Raw genomic sequence first — 26,283 nt, forward strand, 5'->3', positions numbered from 1 at the left:
TGGAGGAAGTCTCGCGCATGTGCAGAACCAGTTACGTTTTCGGTATGGATCTTGCGTCAACGGAACGTACAACGTACAGCTCGTGCGTAGTTCTTGCAGCCGTCATACGAAGTCGTACGTCCAGTTGTGACCTCGCCTTAAACATGCACAAATCGGAGGAAAACGATGTCAACTAACTTCTGTAGGTACAAAAATCGTACATCAGACGTTCTCCTTATGTCTCCGGCTACACAAGTAAATGTGCAAGCAGTGGCGACAACCAGTCGACGCCAGTCAGCCAGTTTCCACTCTACAACATTCCCAGGAAAGTTGACGCCAGATTGCCATGAAAGTGGACATCCATCCCTTCATTAACTGTCTTTTGTCATCAGGTGTCCTCCTGGGAGGGTGTGGGGACAGGTCAATCCGGTTCCGTCCTGCGCTGGTCTTCAAGGAGTACCACGTACACATGTTCCTCAACATCTTCAACGACGTGTTGGCCCAGTTCAAATAAAGCTCGAAGCGATGTGCGTTCCATGACCACAACCCGAAATCCAGGGAGGGAACCACCCTTACCATCCATGCAGATTAAGCACAAAACACACCAATAAAAGCAAAGCAGGAGGCAAGATCAGTTGCGTTTCGCCACGATGCTGATATCAACGTATATGTGATGTCGTAAAGCTGTACCATGATTTCATTCAATATTTCACACAGTCTATCGGGGCAGTGGTGTCTGGACACATTCTTCACCTTTTTCCTGTGTTCTTCTTGAAAGTAACATCAGCAAATTGTTCTTCTTCGACCTTCGTCACAATTTCTAGACGTCGTACACCAGCTTTAACAAACACAAGCCAGACATTGCGCCGTCTCGAGTAGAACCAGCCTATTCTGATCGATAACTTCAATGAATGTGATGGAATCTGATATTCTTTGGCAAATGAATATGCAGTAAAAGCAACACATGCGTTGTTTTGTTATACCAGGGTGTCCGAAGTGTGGCCCGCAACCCGTTTCTTATTGACTCCTGACCAGTGTTGGGCTTAATGGCGTATTGTTTTCCAGTAACGGATCATCATATTACTATTTCAAACTTTCAAACAGACAGCGAAATATGGCACGTTATCAGCCATCTGTATGTGCTTCAGTTGCCACTGCACTGCTTCACAGGAAGCTAAGCAGCTAGCTCGAGAGGCTCAGGAAGACGATTCCCCCTAGCATTTTGGTAGCGAATCTCAAGTCACGAGCTCAGCCCTCAGCGTTAACCTCATGAAACATCTCTCAACACCACACGACACTGCAAAGCTAAATCCCAATTTTTTTGGTGTCAGTTTTAATTCAACTAACTAGAACTAGTTACTTTTCTAAAGCCCGCAACAAACGCTTGGTGGCCAAGTGGTTAGCATGTACTGATCTGGAATACCCGGGTTCCAATCTCCACTGGCATGTTTAGCCCGTGCGTGTGTGGCTTTTCTCCGAGTACCTCCCACATTCCAAAACCGTGCATGTTGGGTTAACCGAAGACTCTAAATTATCCATCGGTGTCAATGTGATCAGCTGGGATAGACTCCAGCATACCCTGGCGACCCTAGTGAGGACAAGTGGCATAAAAAAGAATGCCCGTGTTAATGTTTTGTGCATTAAAGATGCTAAAACCAATTCAATAAATGCTAAACTATCTGAAGAAAAGATTGGCATTTGTGACATAACAAAATAATGTCATATCTAATAACAGAGCTCTAATAATGAACTACAATTATTTTTACAACACGTCGAGGGCCAGTGAAAAGTTGCGGGCCGAAAATGGGTCACACACTTGGACACCCCTGTTCTACGCGGATCATCTGTCCACATATGTCACTGAATTTTTAGCCTGAGAGGCAAAAGGGTCATTGTATCTTTGCTACAGGAGTGTCGGTGATGCATTCAATGCCAACCCGCGTGTCCATTTAACGCGTCCTTGTAATTCTTCTGCCTTGCTCGTCGTAGGACTCGACCTCTCAGCTTGCAACTTTGTAGCCCAGACAAACGCTAACCTTAAATTGACCATGAAAATGTCTCAGCGTATTTAGTGCCTGCATGATACTTGTATGCATTATTCATTTTTATTTTTTTCTACTCATACAATTAAATGCGACCCGACTTTAAAGTGCTTTCAGTCTTCATAGTCAAGAGCTATTTCTTTTGTTTTTTTCATGAATGGAACATAGATCGTAAGTTGGCCTGCTATTGGTTTTGTCTTATGGATTACTAATGGTTAGTTGAACTGCAACAGTGCATTCCCCCCCAAACGTAGCTTACGTACATGCTACAGCTAAATCCCATTTACATTTATAACAGTGTGATTTTTACACATGCTGATGCTCTTTTGTATTCTTTGCCACACGCTACCTGTGTTTAAAATCAAACGGGCTGCAGTTGTTGAACTGCAATGGTGTTTTGGATGGAGGTCTACGAACACAACAACATACAAAGATGTAGCACATAATTGTAAAAGACATTCGCATACATGTCAGACCTTTATCGTTATGAATGTTCCATGCATTTGTAGTATATTTTAGTATTTGCTCACAGGGTCAGTCTGTCTTGTAGGAGTTATAGTGGAACCTCTGTTTTCGTTAGTAAATGCACAAAAATAGAAGCCGTTTTCCCCCATAAGAAATCATGTAAATCCAATGAATACGTTCCTCATATCAATATGTCTCCGTGCAAATAGCACAGAGACTGGGTCACCAACGCGTGGGTTGCTCTGCTTCGGCGCAATGATACGTGGGCAAACGGACTAGTTTGTTCCACGTGATGTTCGGCGGAGATGGTGCACGAAAGCCGGGACGAAATTCCGTCTAATTGTCCTTGAATACTGAAAAGTAGGGTGAACGAAAACCGAGGTTTCACTGTACGCTTAAATCAATATCTCAAACTTCTCTGGGGAAGTCGTTTGGTTAGGGCAGGGGTGTCCAAACTTTTTCCACAAGGGCCGCATACTGAAAAATCAAAGGATGTGGGGCCATTTTTATATTTTTTGGAAACGGGCCAAAACCAACAAGACATACTGTAGGTATGCCACGACTTAATATAGATGTGACAACGCGTATGATTATCATAAATTACTTTCTGTAAACAACAACATTATTACTGTTGTCTAGTTTCATTTTTGAATTTTAGACTATCCCACAGGCCCCTAAAAAAACAAGGTGTGTGCCCACAAATGGCCCTCAGCCCGCACTTTGGACACCCCTAGGTTAGCGGGTGTTTAAGCTGAGGACTTCCATAGTAGTAGTAATAATACTGCTGGACTCCACGTGGTCATTGAGGATGATGTACAGAAAGATGCCGATAATAAGATTCTTTATTCAACGTTTTTGCACTTGATCTGAACCAGATAATTATTGATGTAGTTATTTTAAATGGCTAGAACTGTAATCTTTCGAATCTCCGTTGGGCATCTCTGTGTGGAGTTTGCATGTTCTCCCCGTGCGTGCTTGGGTTTTCTGCGAGTACGCCGGTTTCCTCCCACATTCCAAAAACATGCATGTTAGGTTCACTGGCGACTCTAAATTGTCCATAGGTATGAATGTGAGTGTGAATGGTTGTTTATATGTGCCCTGCGATTGGCTGGCGACCAGTCCAGGGTGTACCCCGCCTCTCGCCCGAAGTCAGCTGGGATAGGCTCCAGCATGCCCTAGTGAGGATAAGCGACATAGAAAATGAATGGATGGATGGACTATAACTGTTAACTGTCTTTAATATATACTGTTGATGTACTGTGATAAATAAATGACATTTTGCCAAACTTAATATTTTTTTGTCATTCTTGACTCTTTTAATGTTCTATGTCTACACTCGCGGTAACTTCACTTCCCTGCTTATTTAGCTCATTTATTCTGTGTGTGCATTAGGAGTGGGCGATACTGCCAATTTTGGCACTGCTCTGATACCAAACAACTACAGGACCAGTATTGCCGATGCCGATACTTCTTGACATTTTTCAACCATTGAGTGATTTTTTTTTTTTTTTTTTTTTTTGGACCAAGAGCGAACTGGTAGTGCCAAATCTATTTGTGGCAACCCGAAGTTATTTGAGGCGGGGGCCACCGCAAATAAAGTGCACGTGCTAAAGGCATATACATACACGTATGCACGAGACAACAGCGAGTAAAAGCCACGAACGCCAATGATCTTATGCGCCCCGAAATCTAGACATTTTTTTCATTCAAGTTGATCTTTTAAGCCGGGACACACCGCCACCCTTCAATGACAAGCGGCGACCCAATTTCCCAAATATTTTACGTTTGAAAAGGACTGTTTGCGCCATTGAACGTGAACAGGAGGTGAAGAGGGACACCTTTTTAATATTGACATCAATGAAATGAGCTTAAAGCTAGGACTAAACCGATCGGCTACAAATTGTAGGTAAGTTTGCAGACCAAGAGCTGCTTTGAAGATGTGACGGTATAACTTAGAAAAGTTAAGAATTACCACAGCCGTTTCCCCGGTGTTGAGTAGTTCAGTGTCGGCTGTCATCACGCGAGGGCGGAAGTTGTCAGCCCAGCATTCAACACTGGCCAATGAAAAGTCTTCTAACATTGGTCAGCGGAGGGGGAGGAGCCCCGTTCACGAGCGTGAATTTTAAACACAATCAAACCTTTAAAAGTGCTCATGTCACCAAAACGCACGTTAATCTTGTTATTTTCGACACGAAAAATAACATTGAAAGGCATATTCCCTGTATTAGATGTGCGCTATGTTGAAATAATTACACTTTTTTTTTTTTTTTACAGTTTGTCACTCAAACTAGTTCACCTTTTGTCAAGAACCCGCCCACCCTGAACTGTCCATAAAACACATTGATTTCAAATTGTTTTAGCACAGTTTTGGATGAATTTCTGTGACATATTTTTAGTTATTATGCCCGCTTCAACACTTGAAGAGACTGAGTAAGCCTGTTCACGTTTCCAAAAGACACCATTCACCACATCAGATTCTTCGGTATTGGATTTGGGCACATTTTGAGGACGGCTGTTTTTGATCATGTGCCTCAGATCAAGGAACGTTTGGGACTGAATGTGTATTACAGGACGCTGCTTCTACCATCAGCTGTCCCGACTATCTTTCCTCTACTCGGAGTCAGACACAAGCACAAGCACAGACGCGGATGGAAATAAACAAAACTTTTGACCGTGGAAAAGAGTGCCAAAGGGGCAGTAAGTAAATCTACATTTTTTTCTACATATGTTCTATGAATCTGAGAATTTCATGTCTAGCCAAACAGCAACTACTGCTCACTGTATTGTATCTTGCACTCCATTTGTCATCTGATTTGTTTGTGTGTTACAACAGTCCCTCATTTATCGCGGTTAATCGGTTCCAGATCGGTTCCTGTAGATTTACTTTGTCACTGCATCAAACAGATCAGTGTGTGGATGCAGAACAATTTTCTCCATCTAAATTCAGACCAAACTGAAATCATTGTCCGTGGCTGCAGAAACAAAAAGAAAGTGCCATCAGTCACTTTGAAATTCTCTAAAACTTAATCCTCAGGTTAGAAATGCAGGGGTAATAATGGACGCCGACTTGAACTTTAACAGCCACATTAAATCTGCAGCTTTTTAGCACCTACAAAACATGACCAAAATCAAAGGAATAGTGTCTAAACCAGATTTAGAGACAGTCTACTGTAATAACCTTCTCGCCGAGGTCTCTAAACAAGCTGTAAAAAGCTGCAGTACATCCAGAAGGCTGCTGCTCGAGTCCCGACTAGAACCAGGAAATGTGACCATATTAGTCCAGTGCTCACGTCTCTACACTGGCTCGCTGTCACTCATAGAGAATAGACTTCAAAACAGCTTTGCTTGTGTACAAGTCTTTTCATGGTCTATAGCCCAAGTACATCTCTGACATGTTTCGAGCCGTATGAACCATCTCCGGCTCTGAGGAGCTCAGGGTGTGGGTAGTACGCTGCTGGTGCGCAGACTCTGGATTAAACACGGCGAGGCTGCGTTTCAGTTTTATGATGCTAAAATATGGAAGTCTTCCAGAAAATGTGAGATGAGTGTTGAACTATGACAATGTTCAAATCCAGGCTGAAAACGCTTCTATTTAGCTGCACAGGACAGCTGAAATTATTTTTTCTGCGCGTTTCGCATTGAATGAATTATTACTTTATGTTTTATGTAATGATTTTATGTAATGATTGTCTTTTTTTCCCTGTACAACGCTTGGATTGCTGGTATTTTGTTATGTAAATAAACTTTTGCCTTGCCTCACAAATGCAAACAAAACTTTCGGAAACAAACATTCTATTTTCCTAACAATTTTTTTTTTTTTTTACTTGTAACCAAATCCAGCATTTTTAAAGTAATTTTGGTAATTATTTCGTTTACAAATCTTTTTTTGCTTGCATTAAAAGACACATTTCTCTCCATAAACACGGGCAACTACCACTGCTTGCCAAAGCAAGACATTAAAGTACATGAAAAACAACATCAAATCAATAAGATAAAACGTAATTTGATGATAAAAGTGTATTTAGTTGGGACGTTTGATAGACCATGATGTGATTACTCCACGCCGTCTTGTCCTTCTATTTCGCATACTTTTGAAGTATTTCGTCACGTTCGTAGGCCGTTCGCATTTGCGTGACAACGTGGCGGTTAACAGCCAATGGGGATAAGCGGAAGGAGGGGGTGAACATGATTGGATAAAAACTTTCTTGAGGCTAGCCTGATTGGTTGGTCACACAAGAAACCCCGCCTCTTTTAATAGCGTATTGTACAGAGTGCCAACGCGGACTGCTTTTCTTCAAACTCCAACTTGTAACGCAGCAGGCGTGAAGAAGCTTACAGGAGGCGGTGAGTCTTTACATTTTACAAATCACCTTTAGCCTTTATCAAAGCGCTGACGATGATTTGATATACCTCGAGACTTGTGTAGTGTGCAGCACAGTCTGCATTATGCCCCATTACGAAGCAAAATAAAGCTGATCTATGATGAAAGTCATTGGAGGAGCAAAAACTTAGGATGGGAATGACACGCAATGTGTTTTTATTTGATCACTTTAGACTATATAAACTATATCATAAAGTACAATTCACGTGACAGATGATACTCACCGAGGATCAGTTGTTACCTTTGTGACACGTGTATTATTTATTTTACGTGTACTTTGACAGCATCATATCCTTACACTGCAAATTGTACAGATCCTTAAATCATAAGAAATTAATGAGCATAAAAGAAAAAAATCCAGGATCAGTTAGACTATTTTGTCTGCGTTCTTTGCTGGGTTGACACTTTGACATTGGGTGTGCCCTTTCAATCCAAACATTTCATTCATTGTAACCCCAAAACGTTGTGACATTGTTTTGATAGGCCCTCACTAATTTAGTTGTAAATCAGCACAAATTTAGCAATAACAAGTTAGGTGATCTACTGATGATACACCAGCCTGCCACAACATTAGGAACACCTAATCAGATCCAGTACCTTCCAAACTTAATAATGCTTGGTTTGGCATCATTAACTCAGTCAATCCCAATGTAGCAGAACAAAACACAGGAGATGCAGAGTCGACGGCCCTTGGACTGGCTAAAAGACGTCGACATAAGCGGCTGTCAACATGATCGAAACGGAAGCTATGCCATTTTTTGATATATTTGAAACTCATATCTAACAGCTGCAGGGGTAATTTCGTTGTATTTCTTGACTACAAAGACAATAAAGCTTTCACAAAGGCACACGTTTTTTTTCCAGCGCATTTTGTCTAACACATCCTGTCGCCTGTAAAGTCACGCCTTCAAAGTAGCATACCAGTAAAATAACACATCTGCACCGCAGTAGGCAGTCGGGTCTTTGCGTCAGGGGTGCTGGTGTAAATTCTGGTGGAAGACAAGAATTTCCCTTAATTTCACGGAATATACTCATCCATCGTTTAGCTCAGTTAATTGGTTCCAGACTCGATCGACCGCGATAAGTGAATTTCTGCGAAGTAGGATTCAATATTAATAAACAGAATATTTTCATAGTTAGAGCATAGAAAACCTGTTTATGACTTTCTAAATACTTTTTTAAAAAACATTATTAGAGCCCTGTAGACATGAACCCTTTACACTCGTACATTGCGCAGGCTACAGGATTACTGCAGGGACATAAGAGACTGCTGCCGCTACCATAGCAAGCTAACTAGTTAGCCTCTCCAATTGACTTATTCTAAACTTAAGTGTTTCAAACAGAGCGGGGAAGAAGGACAGAGTAAGAAGCCAAAAATTTACCACTTCCACACGTGGGAGAACATTTTTTCACTCCATCATGTCGGACATGCCATGGCTGACGACATGCAGTATGAGGGTAATGTAATGTCTCATCAATGTAACACTACTGACACCTAGTGACCAGAATACTACATATAACTTGTCTTTCAATATATTTTGCTAATAACGGGCCATAGTCAACCACAAAACGGTGATCATTTATTGGTTAATTTTTGAAAAAACGTGAATGAGGAGCGATGTTTGAACCACAGTGTAGCGAGGGATGACTGTATATGTCCCTTATTTTCAAATGCAAATGTTGACAGGAAGGATTTTGCTGATTGCTGTGGTAGAATCCACCTCAATACTGCAATGCATTTGTTTTGAAGCTTCCGTTGCACTGAACAGGAAGTCAATGTGCGCACATTTTAATGCCGTGTATCGAGACAGTAGTCATGTTGCTGTTGTCGTTTCACACCGCTTAGCGATAATTAAGTTAACAATACTGCAACACATGTCGACATAAACCTACGACGGAGACTTCGGGCCACATTGAAAAAAAAAAGATTTCCGAGATTTTGAGAATAAAGTCGTAAATCCACGAGAATAACGACTTTTTCTCGTAAATATGTACAACTTTAATCTGTCGTCTTTATTCTGTCGTCTCAGGCAATGCCTGTCACGACGGAGTAATAAAATAATTGAAATTATGAGAATAAAATCATAAATTTACGGCAATAAAGTCATACATTTACATGAAGAAACTCATAACATTACGGGAATAAAGTCGTAATTTATGTTACAAGCATTGCCTGAGACAGTTATGAAAAGGGGGGGCTTGTGTGACCGTGCTCAACTGCTGCCACGTAATAAATAAAAGCTTGCCTGGAGCAAAAGATACTTTATCTGCAAGAGAAAATAACGAGGATTCAAGAGGAAAAATGTGTTTCCTTCCTAAAGCGCTGTGCTCTATTTTCCCTCTGACTGCTATGATATGACGACACGTGACGTTAGTCTCGTAAATTTACGACTTTTCTCAAAAATGTATGACTTGATTCATGTAAATTTGTTAATTGCTGCTTAATTGCTGTTAATTGTTCATCAGCTTAAGTGGGCACTTTTTAGTAATAAGAAGAACATGGCGCGTCAGTACTTGATGTCGACATAAGCTACTGTATTTATGTAAAATTCTATTGTCAAAAGAACAAACCATAATGTTCCATCCTTATTTCCTCCTCAAGCTGTTGTGGTGATCACAATGCTGGTGAGGTCGCTTGCATCTCTCTGCCTGCTGGCCGCTGTCGCCTTCGCCGTCCCTGCTCAGGAGAAACGTGTCCATCACCATGCCGATCTCAGTGACCATGCCCACGATGACGCTCACGGCTTCCAGTACGACCACGAAGCCTTCCTGGGGAAGGAGGAGGCCAAGACCTTTGACCAGCTGACCCCAGAGGAGAGCAAAGACAGACTGGCGTAGGTTTGGCTGACTGGGTTTTTACTGTGCAAAGCCATCTAGAACAGCAATATCAGTTTCAACAAAGTTGTGCATTTACATAACAGTGGAAGTTAACAGCATGTAGTACTGGTCATAGCACAGATCCCTGTGGGACACCATTTACACGCAGTATTTATTACCGATAAAGCAACCCGACAAATAGGATTTAAACCAATTTTGGGCAGTTCCTTTACTGCCAATAACGAGTTCCAATCTTTTTGATGGTCGGTTGTGTCAAAGGCCGCATGTCAGTAGAAGGAAAGTGTTCCAATATGAATGCCATACGTCAGAACCAGGTGGAGCTTGTGGCTCCATCCACTCCCCGAGAGAACCCACTTGTGTCTAACAAAGATGCTAACACTGTCTACATACACATGAATGTTTAAGTCACCCGATATGGTTACTGGTAACTGCTGTAACAGATGCCCAGTCTGTAGGATTAGGTTTACAGTTCTGCCCTACTCAGTGTGTGGTGAATGCCGTCGCCTAATGGCTGCACTCTTCATCACAAGCCTCTGTGTGTGCATTTACTATAAATACTGTATTTGTATTTAATGCAAAAATATGGCAATGTTGCTTACACCAGCCATGTTTTTCAGGACTCTCCAACCTGACCGCAGATTCTTCTTCCTCCCTACAGGAAGATTGTGGACCGTATTGATACAGACAAAGATGGATTCATCAACCATGCCGAGCTTCATTATTGGATCAAACACCGTCAGAGGAGTTACATCGCGGAGAACGTGAACAGACACTGGAAGGATTATGATAAAAACGAGGACGACAAGATAGCCTGGGAGGAGTACAAAAACACCACCTATGGCTACTATCTCGGTCCGTCTGTCACTCGATCCATCCCTTTTGTCAATCACGACTCACTGACACAAATATGATGTTTTTCCCCTCAGGTGAGGAGTTTGACGACATCGAGGACAAGGCTACCTACAAGTCCATGCTGACCCGAGACGAAAGACGCTTTAAGATGGCCGATCGGGACGGCGACGGGATCGCCACGCGTGAGGAGTTCACTGCCTTCCTCCATCCAGAGGAGTTTGATTACATGAAAGACTTGGTTGTACAGGTACTTTCAATCCAGTAGAAAGAGACCAGTGTTCGCCATACACTCATTTATGTGTGGCAACCCGCATTTAAAAAAAAAAAATACATTTGGCGCTGCGTGTTCGCCCTTGCTAACAAACCCATGATAATGAATGAGACGGTCTGTGTAGCTTGCCGTTACAACGCCATCCAGTAGATGGCGTCGTAACTCAGCATCTTGTCACTCTAACTGCACGTAACACAGCTGACTTGCTCATGTATTAATAATGCATCTGTTCATAAATATACAGTCATCCCTCGCCACACTGCGGTTTGAATTTCGCACTCAATCGATCACGGTTTTTCAAAAATATATTCATAAATAATTATTATTAGTCTAAAAATATATATTTTTTAAGCAAACGTAAAATTTTTTGCCCAAGTTAAGCATTTTCAAGAATAGAAATGGCTAAATAACCTCATACAAATAAGGCATTCAAAAGACGCATTCAAAGGCTATGAGGAAATGTAGTATTCTACAGTGGCACTAGGTGTCAGTCATGTTACTGTAATGTTCGGTGAGACACACAAGGGTCAGACTTGATAAGCGGAACAACTTTTGCGACCATTACCAACACAAAGCTAAAACTCAACCCCAACCGTCACTTCCTGTCCACCTCTTTCTGGTCCTATAGGGAACACATTTAGAGTAACACACGGGTCTTTATGTCTTAAATGGCTTATTTACTCTTTATGTCTACTATATTGGGTAATATGAGTGTAAGGGCAACTGTAGGGGTGTTACAATTGTCTGGAGGGCAATACAGACCTTCTAAACTGTATTTAGAAGGTCGTAAACAGGTTTTCTATGCTCTATGAAAATATTTCATTTATAAATAAGGAATCCTACTTTGTGGAAATTCACTTATCACAGTTGAGTCTGAAACCAATTCCTGGCGATATGCAAGGGATTACTGTAGCGAGATGCAGTAATGTACAATGACGTGGACATTATCCCTAAGATCAGCATACACATAGATGGAGCCCAGGAAACGTCAGGGTTTTTTCAGTTTGTTTGTTTTCGCATGCGTATCTACCATTGCATGAAATGAAACAAACCCGTAAGTCATTAACTTCATGTTCTGTGGTTGAAAAACTTCATAATGTCACACATTCTTATGACAGAAATGCTCTGTTTTATCTGTCCACACACAAACACTGAGTCATGGACAGTTAGGCAAATAGACACAACACCGGAGACCCTCTTAAGAGCTAAAACTGAAATGAATTGTCTTTTAGGAAACAGTTGAGGACATTGATAAGAACGGCGACGGCAAGATCAACTTAGACGAATACATTGGTAGGTAACCCGCATTTTCACGGATTTACCCCTTCCTCTCACAGCTAGAAAGCTAAGTGTGTGTGTCTGCGTGTTTTTGACAACCCGTAGGTGACATGTACACACCAGAGGAGGGAGAGAGTGAACCTGAGTGGGTCCAGACCGAGAAGAAACACTTCAATGAGTTCAGAGATGCCAACAAGGTAAAGGTTACATTCACAATGGCGGGATTTATCATTCCTGCTACTTTCATTAGTTTGTCGCAGGCATTTTGCCCTAAAATGGACATATAGGGGTGTAACAGTACGGCATAATCGACGGAAAAAAATCTGATTACGAATACATATACGTATGTGTCCCTAATACATTCACTAAAATATATAACATAACAATGCTATGGTTTTTATTTTTTGTGTAGTGGTTTCCACAGTGTAGTGGTTCACAATGGCTTTGCAGTTGGTTACTTCCTTAACATTGGCATGCATCACACAGGACGGTTACCTGGATTCCAGTGAGGTGGCCCACTGGATTTTGCCAGGAGAAGTGGACCATGCTGACAATGAAGCCAAACATTTGATCCACGAGACCGACACCAACAAGGTAATCCTGACGCTGCTCAACATAACATCCCATCCATATATAGCCGTCCCTCACCACATCGCGGTTCAAGTTTCACGGCTTAACTCTCACGGTTTTTCAAACATATATTAATTAATCGTGCTGTTTGGTGGTTGAATACAGCCTATGGTACTATTTAATCAAATTGTTTGTATTTTTTGCCTATATTGAGAATTTTCAAGAATAATAATGTCTAAATGAACTACAAAACAAATATAAGCCATGAAGCAGACGATGCAAAATGTGAATGCAGTATTCTACACTGGTCACGAGGTGTCAGTAATTGTTCAGTGATACAAGCACCAGACTTGTATTGCAGGTTTAAATCGTCTCACAACAGGCACAATAATAACAACATAACAATAATCACAATAATAACACTACTGCTGCAGCGATAATCCACGACAGGCCAAAACTAAATTCTGTATACATTTTATAAACACTACACATCCTAAGGAGAGTGTTTTCGCACTTTGGCAGTTAGGTCTAAATATTGTACCTATCTTACTGATAGACTTGTTTGTGTGACATCTACTTCCTGCCCACCACCCATCCTGCTCCTTTATTAGCACAGGAACACATTTACTGCGACACACACAAGCATGAGTTTTATTTATGTCTTAAATTGCTTATTTTCTCCAATTATAGGTACTATATTGATAGTTATATCTATCTATAACTACAAAAATATTCCATTAATAAAGAAGGAATCCTACTTTGTGGAAATTGATTCATCACGATCAGGTCCGGAACCAATTAACAGTGATAAATGAGTGATTATTGTATTTTCTTAAAGTAAGTCGGCTCTAATTCCCGTTTTGCAATCCAGGGTAATGACAACAATGTACTCTTTCCAATGAAAATGCATCAGAAAACTTACCAGAAAAAAAGTGCAGACGACTACAGGAACCAGATAGATAAACCAATAGATCCACCAACAGGTTCAAATGTGAATTAGTAAAAGTAGCTGTGATTGTGACGTAATTATTTCTTAATCTTCTCACCCTGTCTTCCTCTTCTTGCCTTTCATGTTTCATTTCCTCCATCTCCTGTCAATCAAACCAATGTGGGAATCAATCGCCAGGATGAGAAAATAACCAAGAAGGAAGTCCTGGCCAACTGGAACATGTTTGTGGGCAGCCAGGCCACCAATTACGGAGAAGATCTAACAAAGAGACACGACGAACTTTGATGAGCTGTTGTGTTCCAGGAGGAGCTCATCGGGGTTTTGTTGGTTCTCTTAAGTTTGTTCACAGGGGAGGGCGCGGGAGGGGGGTGTTTGTGTGTGGGATTGTTGGGACAGGCCACTGGGTTCGACTCTGATCGAGAGTATGAACGCGTACTCTTGTTCACGCTCGCTCACGCTCAGCTACTATTCAACACGCTGTCACATACTGTGTATGTGGATACAGGTGATGCACTCCCACATTTCTCACTCTCACAGAAGTATTTCAATTTGATAGTACAGTGTGTTTTGAGTTTGAGCTTCGAAAGTGGTCGTAACATTTCTGAATGACAACAGAGAACCGTCATGGTGACGTACACTCCATTGTTTGTGTCTGTCTTGTAAGTGAATATAATTTGAGAAACAAAAGGCAAGCTTGTAGCAGTTATTGCTACAGCTGCACTACGTGATGTGTGTAGCGTGTCAGTAAACATCCAACTTTGGCTGCTAAAATATGTTACTGCCAAAAGAACTGTTACAAACTGCCAGGACAAATAAACCGTTTTTTTTTTACATGTGTTTTTATTCTTCATACCAGTCACTGTGTTATCCATTGAAGGAAATTAATATTTTTCTCCAGCAGTTGGAACGTGCATGTTGTCTTAAATCGAGTACAGTACGTACAGTACCAGCTTTTCGCAGGGGTTACGAACAGGGGACCACTCGCGAATGGTGAAAAACGTCTGATACATCCATAAAATGGCCTATTTTTGACACAGCCAAAGAAAAAACATGCACTATGAGTTAGTCTTTTTGACACTTGAAGTTTCATAAAATTGGGGATGTCATGCACGACGGAGGTTCAAATTCCCAAGTTCTTATGACTTTAGAGGGCACAGTTTCCCTGAAAATACAGGTTACAATCCAAAACATAAACAAGCATTTGACATTGGGTTCATGAAGGGTTTTTGGAATCGTTTACATGACATTTTCGAATGTTCTTCCTTAGGAACTTGTCTTTGATTATACATCAGATTTTGTCATTTTCTATCCGTCCGTTTTCAGTACTGTTAAGATCAACATTCGAGTGGCATTTTCATGCTTAGTGTACTTATGAAGTGGATTCAAATTCAATATTCAGCTTTCTCATGTTTGTCTGGTGTCACACTAAAGACCGGCAGACCATAAGAGCACATAAAATTAAGAAAACAGCCACACAGGGAAAACTTAAATACTTCTATACTTAAATACTATTACAAATATATTATTACATGTTCACGCTTGCCTTTTTCAAAATTTTATTTAATTTGTGTTTCACTTGCCCCGTTGTGTGTACATCAGGATGGACTTCTGACACTGTCCGAGATGCTTGACAATCTCGACTTCATCAAGACCAGCACCATCACAGACTACGGAGCGATGAAGGTTGATGGGCATGATGAACTGTGAATATTTATAGCCCATTTTTTGTGTGTTTTACACCTCTAATAAAACAAGATGTCCTGTAAAACATCAATTGAGGGAAGGAACGCAGATTTATTTCGGCTTACAGGAAAATTATAGGGGTATATAACAGATCATTTTGGATGTTTTTCTAAAATATTACTAATGTCATAGATGTATCAAGTTACATGTTACATTAGTCATGCTAAATGTATTCAGACATTTGAAAATAACGACACTTTGTGCGTAGTAGCGCAAATGTCAAACTAACATACAGTCCTGGAAAAAATGATTAGATGATTAGACCACCCTTTTTTTTTTTCTTCTGTCTTGTTCATTTTAATGCCTGGTACATATGTTTGGACAAATATGACAACCAAAATATCTCATTAGATTTACCTAAGTTCTTACATCAATAGTTGGGCATTGCACTGCCAAAATATTTAACTCATATGAGCTATTTTTGTCTTCATAATGATGTTTGACCAAATGTACCTTCAGTTGGAGCAGGCATTAAAATGAAGAAACAAGGGTGGTTTAATAATTTCCATGACGATAGTAATTCAAAAGACTGTTGAGTGACTGATTAGCATTTTTGGTATTGTGACAAATACATCACATCAGGCATTCCATACCAATTTTAACACTAGAAGCCAGATATTAATATTTTCCTAGCGTGTTTTATACTAATTCCAGAAATATAGTAAGAACAGTTGAATTGTAATATTTGACACCCCATTAAAATGATTAAATGCATTTAAAAATGACATTTAATGGCTAAAAATAAGCTTTCAGAATTGAGCGAGTTTACTACGGAGGACCAAATGTGACAAAATTAAATACATCTTTAAATAATTAATCAAATGTGTTAATTAAATCAAATAAAGATTAAATTAAATGTGTCATTAAATAATTAAAACACCGGCTCATTTAATGTAAAACCATATATAATTTCACTATTTAATGATTTATTTAATAATAAATGAATTATTTGATTATTTGTTGCATTAATTATTTGATTATTTCACTGTTTAATTATTTCATGGACTTGTGTGCAACTTCATGAATTAATTTTATTACTGTCACAACCACCCATCAAAGTCCGTGGGCGGGACTAATGCAACTCTAGTGAAATAAATAAAGAACTAATTAAATAAATAGCGCAATAATTATATCTGGTTTTACATTAAATTAAAGGGTATTTGAATTATTTAATGACACATGTAATGACATTTAATTAGTTAAAAGTTTTATTCATTTCATTTTGTCCCATTTGGTCCTCCTCCGTAGCTTACCTGACCCACTGCCATTTTGGGGAAGCCATATCCTGGGACAGTCAGATGACAACCACTCCAAAATGTTTCCTATATGTCACTTAGGGACTTAATGAGCTCAAGTCAAGCACAAAGTTGTATATAGGAGACATTTTAGGACATTTCAAGTGTTGGTTTTTATGTGTTAAACACAAATAATCTAAATAAAATACCATATATACATACATACATACACAGATGTGTAGAATGACAAAACTGACAAAATTCCTTTATTTGTATTAGAATTCCGTATGAAAGCATAGGGCATGCTTTCCCCCTAAACTTTCTTACAAAGCCCTTCCGTATTTACGTTTGTATCACTATAATAGTAAATGGCCAAGATGTCCAAAAAAAATCTGTCTGCCCTTAATTTACAAAAAAAAAAGAAAAAAAAAAGATAAGAAACCACGATACTATTTCTTCTAGAGGATTCTGGAACTTGACATTACTTACAGGCATATTACTGTAACTGCAAAAAAGCATCTGTCACACTTGCATCACTGGACGAGCCTCTTTGGCCTTAAGCTCCACCCCAGCCGCGGCAAAGCCGGTTCCTCCCTGCAAGAAAAAGACAAATCATATCGGGTTCATCCTTAAAACTAGAAAACTTTTTCGTACACATACCTTTTTTTTAGCATATGAGACATAAGAGACAAAGCTAAAAGTGTGATTGCTAAAATGTTTTATCAGCTTGTGGACAACGATGTTTGAATGTTTGAAACGTGGTCATGCATGTCCTCATTGGGCACTGCAAATATCGACACAAGGGTGGGCGAATTCCGGTATTGATTGGATACCAAGACAAGCCCAAGGTGGGGCAAGTATGGCTGATACTGATACCGACATTTTTCAAGATGAATACAGCAATCCCTCGTTTATCGTGATTTAATTGGTCAAATTGTGAAGTATGGATTCCTTATTTTTAAATGGAATATTTTCATAGTTAGACCAACAAAATGCGGGAACAATGCACATCACGCGTACTGTTCTCGTGCACGAGATGTAAACTGTACTCGACAAGGTGTAAATGAGTCGTGCGGGAGCGTGGTCATTTTGTGCCAAAGCACACCATTTTCAGTCACGAGTTGTGTGCCAAGTGTGTAATTTATGTGTAAACAGAACGCAAACAGTGCGCAAACTAGGCTTTACGCTTCTCAGGCATTCCATAAATAAATAAATGTATTGCCACGGCAAATTGCGCAACAATGCGGAGACAAAATGCAAGCAAGTGTAAACGCTGTTTTATACTGTGGTTACTTGGGATGTCCCGATCCACATTTTTAGGCTTCCGATCATTATTATTATTTTTTTATAGACTTGGCAATCAAATCTGGTACTGATCGTTTTTTTGTTTTTCTCAATAATAATAATAACAATAATAACGGTAATCTTTTGTTACAAACATGAATTTGTGGAATTGAATATGGTTATGAAAACAGCTCTTCAAAGCATTAAAAATAATGCAACCCAAGTATTACTGAATTTACTTTATTACACAGCATGACCAACAATAATGTTTTGCTTGTGTAACAAACCTCTGTGAGTACGGTCCGTAATCCAATAAAAGTCCATCCAATAAAAGATAAAATTATAAAAAAAAATGGGTGTGCAAAATACTTTTAGAGTAGGACTAATCATTTGACATGGTTATAGATCAATAGATCAACACCTTTGGGCCCTATGAAATCCGTTTAATTTTTTGCCCAAATTCAGTTATAATTTTTTATTAATTCAGTTTTTTTTTTTTTACCTTTTCCACTTATTTTACCAGCAGAGTGTGTGCTATTTGGGTTACTGAATAACTGAATTGATGCAATACATCACTGGCCCATTTTGTCCAGTAATTGAGAAATAGATGTAGTTTAGCTAACTTTTCTAATGGGATGTCAGCCTCAGCACATACTGCTACAAAATCTTCAACAAACTGTAATGCCCGTACTTGTGATTAAGGGAGATGGAGTCGCAGATGTAATTCTAATCGCATTATTAATGAAAGATATTTTAATGACACCCTTATTTTGTTTACATAATTAGACAAATGTGACAAAGAGTGGTCTTATTTTGAAGGCCGGAATCTGTTGTGTGTGTTGAGAATGGCAATTGACGGTTGATACGCGCTGGGTGCAAGAATAAACGAGCCTCTTGTCTTTTTTCACTCAGAACCTGCACGTTGCCAGTGGGCATTGTAAAATAGTCTTTGCATAAAGCAGTAAAACACATCACAGTGAAAATACTGTATACTCATCCAGCCTGAGTCATGCACATGCACTGCTGCACTAGCTAAACTAAGCGAACCCCGCTAGCTTCCATTCACGCTCCGTAAGAGAGAAGTTTCCAAGGTTTTTCGCTGCCGTTTCGACATGTTTAGTAGTGTTTGTATGGTCCCTATTGTAAGCAACCGGTGGTCAGAGCGGCACTTCCCGTGGGAGCTCCCATTACGCAGCAGTCCGGGCACAGTGAGAGGGAACTACCGCTGTAGCTAAGGAGCCAAATAGCCAACGTGAAACTAACTTCACCACGGACATGTCTGCATGGTGGTGTTGTGTTTTCTACTTCTTGCGGGTGGCGCGAGCCGAGTGGCAACCAGCTTTGAGACGCATTACAGCACCTCGAAGCTGGTTGCCACTACCATGTTGGAGTGTGGCTCAGAGTTATGAACGTGATACGGCAACCGGATCGGCCCGATCTCGTGGCAGAAGACGATATTATCCCATCTTCACAAATACAGCGGCTCGGCAGCCAATCCCGATCCTGAAGATCGGATCGGGACATCCCGAACGATTACCTTTACACTCGTATTACCTAATATACTGTAGCACATATAATAAGAGGAAATAAGACATAATGTAGACTCACACGTTAGCATTGGGAGAGTTCCTTTTTTTACTTATGGTACTTTTTGTGTTGGCTAATGTAACATTACTGACATTACCTAGTGACCATTACCAAGTGACCAGTGTAGAATACCACATATCAACCTGTCCTTTAGTGTGTTTTCTGAATACCTTATATTTGAATTTTTGTTCATTTAGTCATTTTTATGCTTGAAAATGCTTAATGTAAGCCAAAAATACCTAGAATTTGCTTAAACATGCATTTTTTTACTAATATTGGGTCATACTCAACCACTAAACACCAATAATTTATTAATGTCTTGAAAAGCGTGAGAGTCAAGCCACAAAAATTTGAAGCGATGTGTCGAGGGATGACTGGAGTGCAAAATAAGTAAACAAAAGTTGAGGGGACTTTTTTCGAAAACAATACAAAACACCAAACACATATTTGTGAGGATAAATATAGAAGAGAAGTGAAAAATATCGATTTCATCACGCGAGTATTAATCTGATAATGATAAAACCATTGGTATCATCAATACTGTCTACATTAGGATCGTCTGCCCACCCCTAACCTAGAAAAGAAAAATTAAAATAGTGTTTGGACTATGACTTATGATTTTTCCTCATGAGTTACTGTTGCATTTTGAAATCAGATCCCTTTTATTGCTGCAATTTTACTTCCACATTTAACTCCTTGCACAACGAGTATGGTTTCGGAAAACCGTCAGGTGGAAAAATAATTAAAAGCGCAAGAAAAACCTAAAGCGGGCTGAATGAGTTTATCCTAACTCATATTTAACAAGAATAGTAAAGTCAGCTTCGTTAAGCCCACCATCAGCGTGTCCACGTACCCTCTGCAACGGGATGATGTCTTTGTCAGACAGCTTGTCTCCACTCACAGGATCGATCATGTCCGCCCTGATGAGTTTCTCCACACACTCCTGCGTCACCACACAACCTCTGAACACAGGATGGAAGTCGTTATACCCCTTCACAGTTTTTGTCTGATTCAAATGGAAGTGAATGTAAAGGTGACTCACGAGGGTCGCAGGACAGCACAGGGAAGGCTGTTGCCCAGGACGTCTTTGGTTACAGCACACACGTACCTGTCCTGAGAGAGGAGGACAAAAATGCAACCATTTTATCGTCATTTTTAAAACAAACAAAAACATCATCGATTGAAATACAGTGGAACCCGTTTGTCGCCGTCTCTCAGACTGGCTGGTTCACGTCAACGTAAGTGGTCGTCAGTATTAGGAATGGAATATTTTCCACTGCAATGTGCTTAACTACCACAGAGACATAACACACTGACAAGACAGACACCTTACACTTGGGACAGATGCACCCTGTTGTTTTTATCTGCGCACACATACACATAGTTTCTAGATATGCCACCATTTTAATCTCCTCTTCGGAGATCTATTGGACTTCGCTTAGCCTTCGTTGGCCACTAATCGCTCTCTCCAGCGCTGGCATTGCAACTCTTACACTCATTTCACAGTTGTTGGAATAAAAGAATCTGCAAGGACTTTCGCCCTGGAAAAGGGCTAATGAAGTTTACAATACTACAACGCATGTCCACATAAAATGATTTTTCACAGAGATTTCCCTTTTGGGTCTCAAATTTTGTGTCGACGTCCACTTAAGCGGGCACCTTTCAGAAGTAAAAACAACACAGTGGAGCGAGACTTGATAAGATGGTCGACATAGTCAAGCCGCCGACATAAGCAAGACCGAATTAAACAAGTTACCATGTAGAGTATGTTCTGAATCCCTAAGGAGAAACTGTCAGACTGCATTGAACCATATGTGAAAATGGTGGGCAGCTGTGACACCTGAGGCACACGTTGGTTTAGTTGTGGCCTGGTTTTCCCTGCCAATCCAGAGAATCACATGGGTGACGTTTCCTGACTTACTATAACGGAGAAACAATCAGTCATGTGACATCTTACAAATATAAAGTTGACATTTTTCCATGTCCGAAGAGAGGAATAAGGGATGGAGTATAAAAGCCTCACAATGATGTCGTGTAGATTTTGGCTGACATAATTGTTGATACAAACTGACCTGGCGGGTGATCAGGGCCACTCGGTCCAGGCTCGGGTCGATTGGTGTAAAGCGCACTGTAATCAGCTCGTTCATCTTTATAGGTCGTCCTGACATCGGGCACAGCACAGCCTTGCTCTGACATACGTTAGGAAAGAAGCAATGACAAGAAAGATTTACAAAGTTGATCAATCAATGCACATAACTTCTGTCAAGTGGAGAGCTTGATCTTTGGATTTAGCGGTCAACTTCCCTTCATCAAACATGCAAAAAAAACAAACAAATGTCATCATGACATTAAATCTAAAAGCAAACAAGTGAAAATGGCGGAAAGTTCACACACGCTGGGCATATCAAATGTAACTGTAGAAGAGTGATCCTGTTCCAGTTGGCTACGCTGTGCGCATGCATGTCCCCAAACACACCCGCCCCCCCACACCCACCACAGAAAAAGCTGTAAACTTAAGAGGAAACACTGTGACCAACCTAACATTTGTATCAAGGTTAATTTGTGTGGTTGCTACATCTGGAAGTAGTGGCACATTATAATTCCATTACTTGGCAGCAACCAGCAGAGGGTGCCAGTCACTCAGCCTTAACTGATTGTGTAAATGAGCTTGCAGAAGAAACACGCACAAGTTTCAAAAGTAAATGTTCTTTAGTGTCAAACATGTAACATGTAATGATAATAAGATAATAAGACGAAAAGAGATATTTGGTTAAAGAGCACGTTCAGTAACTGAAATAATGAGGTTGTAAATAGTGTATTATTGTACTTTGTTTTGCTTTTGGTATGTTGAATGGGTGTATAGCTACTAGAATGCATTCACATTGACTCGTTCATATTGTTCAGTCTGCACATGTGCAACATCTCATCATGAAAAACATTATTGTAGTACCATTTTTTGTAAGCCAAGTGTACATTTATTGCAGTCAGTTCACCAGATAAGACAATACACGAGGTTGGGTCTACGAGAACGAGACGAGACAAGATTTCAACATTACTAAGAAAAGTACAATGAAAAAATATATGACAATGTACTGCAAGCTAATAATTAAATTTTTACTATGTTACACTCTTCTGCACTCTGTGTATGCTACTGGCCCCACCTCCACCCACTGAGACAAAAACACTGTATGACTGACTAAAGGACTCACTCCCTTCATGCCCAGCCTTTGACTAGCACGAGTCATGACTCGCGGTGGTCCTAAGAAGACAGAACCTGAAGACCCTCAATCGTCATTTGGTAACACTTCTCCTTCCATTTCGCCCAAAAAAGACGACCACAGTCTGTTTTTTTTTTTTTATGGGCAGGTATGGGCATTGTAGAAATAAAATGAAAACAAAAAATCTGCAAAAATGCATAATGTGACAAGAAAAAGCTGAAATGTTGATATCATTAACTAACAATAACACAAAAATCCTTTTTAAAAAAAATGACATGCCCACGTGACGACAATGTCATCTACAACAGGGGTGTCAAACTCGTGCCATGGAGGGCCGAGACACCGCAGGTTTTCTTTCCAGCCAGTCACTAAAGCAGGTGATTTTAATGATCAACACCTTCAGTTTGAGGGAATGAGCTCATCAGTTAAATCACCTGCTGAAGAAACTGGTTGGAGAGAAAACCTGCAGCGTCTCGGCCCTCCAGGGCACGAGTTTGACACATGTGATCTAGACACTCTCCCACACGACCCACCACCACAAATAGATTACAGTCCTGTGGGAAACACTGTGTACATTCATCCATTTCTGTTTGGTCATGTGCCATGTGTGCCATGAGCGTTAACGTAAAACATGTCTTGGCTCAATAAATGCTGGGGAAACCCTGCTTTAAATCATATGACATGATGTATATGTCATAGAAAGCCTTCAAACTTTGTGACAAATCCTAACACAATTTTACTCCCAAACAATCACTCACTGGTTTCTTGAGTAGAGTAGGCTTGGCTTCAGGTGTCAGAGAGGGAATCCAGAAGCTGGGCAGACTCTGGCTGGAGGAGGCCACTGAACCAGAAGATGTTGATGCTGCTGCTGCTGATGAGCTGCTGCCCTTGTCACCTCCTCTGTTCTGCCCTGAAGAGGAACAACAGATTTCACTTTCTTAATATATTTCCCAAATAACTGACCCACAATACAACTTCCATTGCAGTCATGGCAGCATCTGTAGATTACAATACAAGCGCTGTTCCACACCAGCATGTGTTGTTGCTGCATCTCCACTTATACGCACCAGAAGTGAAAGGGTTGATGGGTTTGGAGACGATGCTGTTCTCTCTGGTTTTAAATTTCTCCACTTTCTCCCTTTCCTCTGACTTAGACTCCAACTTACTGTCATTCTTCATAGCTTGTTTTTGCTTCTCATACAACTAGAAAAAGATCCAGGAAAATAAAGCTTAAATACAAAAGTGCTTCTCAATTCATTAACATTTTTGAAAGGACAACGATGAAGCAAAATACATGTGGAAAAACAATAACACAAATATTAATAAGGACTTACCTTCATCTGTTTGGCAATTTCTGTCTTCTGATGCAGAATGTATTCAAGAATGGCCTGCTTTTCATACAAATAGCCATCTGGACTGAGAAGAACAAAAGAAATGTGATGCATACATTAATATACACATACGAGTGTTTCACACAGGACTGCTATCGATTTGTGGGGATGATGAATTGTGCGGGGGATGGGCTGATATAATCATACAATTTGCATAATTGGCCATGTCGCAAAAGTGAGCAAAATTCATGATAAGCAAAAAATAAATAAATAAATAAATAAAAATCTTTGCAACTACAAATGGATGTTCTTCTGTCACTTCTTTTTTAAGTTTGTTTTAATGTCACAAGCAAAATTGAGCCACCTGTGAGTGTCTTTTAGATGGTGGAGGTGTGGCACCCACTGCTCATTACGAAGAGCGCTACACATGCTTTCACGTCCGAGTTGCCAAAGTACTCTTCACTAGATTTGTCGCTCGGCGCTTTTTTCAGAGGGGTCGGATTACTCACTACATACAAGACCGATCCCTCCTGCTTCGTACTTCCATCACTGGCTGATCAGGTGCGTTCTAATGTGTTTATGGGCAAGAGAAAACAAGTAGCCCCAAATGTTGAATCTTGGAGAACAACCTATTGACCTCTGTCAGAACACTGAAGATCAGTCGTGTATGGGTGCGACGGTGACCCAAAACATACTCCTACTACTCTACTCCTATAGAAAATCTGTTGCGAGATGAAACTTTGAGGTGCCATGTCACAGCTTCAAAAGCTTCAGGATTTGGAGAGTGTCTGTAAAGAGGAATGGGCCAAAAACCTCTCCTGAGATGTGCGCAACGCTGGTGACCTACTACGAGAAACTGACAAAAGTTTCTCCACCAAGTCCTTAGTCACGTTTTACATGGGGATCAAATACTTATCTCAATCAAACACAACTTCTAAATTTGCTTCTAAATTTGAACCTACCTCAAAAAGTCTGAATTAATCACATCTTTGTTTGGGGGTGAACATAAAAACCAGCAGGGAGTATAATAATTACTTCCCCCACTTCAGCTGAGTTTGCAAGTGACAGTGCATGTGATAAATGTTTATATTCTGTGTGGTGAAAAACATACGTCACCACAGGATTCTGGCAGGGCTGCAAGGACAAACAGCAGCAGTCAAAATCTTTGATGGCATCTTTACCCAGGCGAATGCTCTGTGTGCCGTAACCAGATGCCGCTATGTAGGAACACAAACACACACACAGTCTATAACTTTGGAAAATCTTGTACACCGGTCATATGTTGTGAAATCTATTAGAACTACATGTCTGCAGGGAATATATTCATTACGGATGATGTGTCTTGACGCTTAAGCACACGAAGAAGGTGTTTAATGTTCCTGGCATATAACACACAATACGTAACCATTCATCTATTCATACTAATGAAGTCAGGTACCACACAAATGCACTTCTGGGTCTACAGTCAGATAAATCCAGTTCTCACCTGTATCTTTCCTTTTCTCGTGGTAGGTGTAGACTGCTCCAGCCGTACAGTTCTTTCCGTGGCGGGTCATTATACTCTATGAAATGTAGCCAGCTTAAGCTTTAAAGTTAGAGGGTGATGGTTATGTTTTCAGTGTTTCCGTTAAACCTATGCTGCTAGTAGCATTCAGCTAGCTGACGTTAACACGGCACGCACGCACAGAAGTAATAGGTCGGATATCTGATATTGGAGATAGACGAAGGGAAGAGAAGAGATAGACGAAGTGTAGCTAAACAACAGTGTCAAAACTAAATTATTGCTGGAGGTGGCTAAAAGGTTGTTACTGACTTAAATGCGCATAACATGACTGACAACTTCTTCTATTTTTTCAGCTTCTTCTTCTACTTTTTCTTTTGTCCAAACGGCGGAAACACTTTCATCGTGCCACCTACTGTATCGGAGTATGTTTGCTATACTGCACAATCAACTTTACACTGGCTATTTATAAAACAAAACAACTAAATAATATTATATTTCTCTTTAACTTTTAAATATCCTATAATAGCCCCCTCTGTGTCTTTCCCGGTGAGTACAGGCGGCATAGGGTGCAAGTTCTCAGCCATGGTTGCTAATCGCCGATAGCGTCTCTGAGACTGCGTTTGTGTATGTGCGTGCACTCTATGGGCATATGCGTGTGCACGAGACAGCCTTGAGTGACAGCCATTTCCCATTTTCGGACCGAACAAGAATTCTCATTCAGTTTAACTCGTAATTGTGAAGAATATAGACATTTTT

General features: G+C 40.3%; 3 protein-coding genes and 1 long non-coding RNA gene across 4 annotated transcripts in view; 2 read left to right on the plus strand and 2 right to left on the minus strand.

Moving 5' to 3' along the window:
- The window catches only part of abat (4-aminobutyrate aminotransferase), a 39,465-nt gene extending 35,688 nt beyond the window's left edge, over positions 1-3,777 (plus strand). Inside the window, exon 16 of the mRNA XM_054758558.1 lies at positions 372-3,777. Coding sequence (XP_054614533.1) covers positions 372-493 — 122 coding nt within the window. The 3' untranslated portion in view covers positions 494-3,777. The remainder of the gene's footprint in view (positions 1-371) is intronic.
- LOC129170709 (uncharacterized) overlaps positions 1-4,638 on the minus strand; it is a 61,831-nt gene extending 57,193 nt beyond the window's left edge. Inside the window, exon 1 of the long non-coding RNA XR_008566662.1 lies at positions 4,459-4,638. This is a non-coding gene — a long non-coding RNA (uncharacterized LOC129170709). The remainder of the gene's footprint in view (positions 1-4,458) is intronic.
- A 2,107-nt stretch (positions 4,639-6,745) lies between these two features.
- On the plus strand, positions 6,746-14,456 carry rcn3 (reticulocalbin 3, EF-hand calcium binding domain). The gene is made up of 8 exons (XM_054760305.1): positions 6,746-6,830; positions 9,470-9,701; positions 10,364-10,557; positions 10,632-10,804; positions 12,061-12,121; positions 12,212-12,303; positions 12,593-12,700; positions 13,803-14,456. Exons 2-8 carry the CDS (start codon positions 9,487-9,489, stop codon positions 13,908-13,910), a joined length of 951 nt encoding a protein of 316 aa, XP_054616280.1. The 5' UTR covers positions 6,746-6,830; positions 9,470-9,486; the 3' UTR covers positions 13,911-14,456.
- A 2,396-nt stretch (positions 14,457-16,852) lies between these two features.
- Positions 16,853-25,906, minus strand: nosip (nitric oxide synthase interacting protein). Its single transcript, XM_054760307.1, has 9 exons — positions 25,510-25,906; positions 25,135-25,240; positions 24,027-24,108; positions 23,760-23,895; positions 23,451-23,602; positions 21,547-21,663; positions 20,517-20,587; positions 20,328-20,436; positions 16,853-17,197 (listed from the first exon to the last, which is right to left on the minus strand). The coding sequence occupies exons 1-9, from the start codon at positions 25,577-25,579 to the stop codon at positions 17,126-17,128; spliced, it is 915 nt and encodes a 304-aa protein (XP_054616282.1). The 5' UTR covers positions 25,580-25,906; the 3' UTR covers positions 16,853-17,125.
- Positions 25,907-26,283: the final 377 nt, after the last annotated feature.

The sequence above is a fragment of the Dunckerocampus dactyliophorus genome, chromosome 18, assembly GCF_027744805.1.
Source record: "Dunckerocampus dactyliophorus isolate RoL2022-P2 chromosome 18, RoL_Ddac_1.1, whole genome shotgun sequence".
Taxonomy (NCBI): domain Eukaryota; kingdom Metazoa; phylum Chordata; class Actinopteri; order Syngnathiformes; family Syngnathidae; genus Dunckerocampus; species Dunckerocampus dactyliophorus.

What these genes read in the sequence shown, in the direction of transcription:
- rcn3 (XM_054760305.1), top strand. Translation starts at nt 9,487, where the DNA reads ATGCTGGTGAGGTCGCTTGCATCTCTCTGCCTGCTGGCCGCTGTCGCC. An exon ending in CACCTATGGCTACTATCTCG is followed by an intron (nt 10,558 to 10,631) that starts GTCCGTCTGTCA and finishes TTTTCCCCTCAG; the next exon opens with GTGAGGAGTTTGACGACATC. An exon ending in ACGAGACCGACACCAACAAG is followed by an intron (nt 12,701 to 13,802) that starts GTAATCCTGACG and finishes ATCAATCGCCAG; the next exon opens with GATGAGAAAATAACCAAGAA.
- nosip (XM_054760307.1), bottom strand. Translation starts at nt 25,579, where the DNA reads ATGACCCGCCACGGAAAGAACTGTACGGCTGGAGCAGTCTACACCTAC. An exon ending in TGCCAGAATCCTGTGGTGAC is followed by an intron (nt 24,109 to 25,134) that starts GTATGTTTTTCA and finishes TGTTCTTCTCAG; the next exon opens with TCCAGATGGCTATTTGTATG. An exon ending in CATCAACCCTTTCACTTCTG is followed by an intron (nt 23,603 to 23,759) that starts GTGCGTATAAGT and finishes GTTCCTCTTCAG; the next exon opens with GGCAGAACAGAGGAGGTGAC.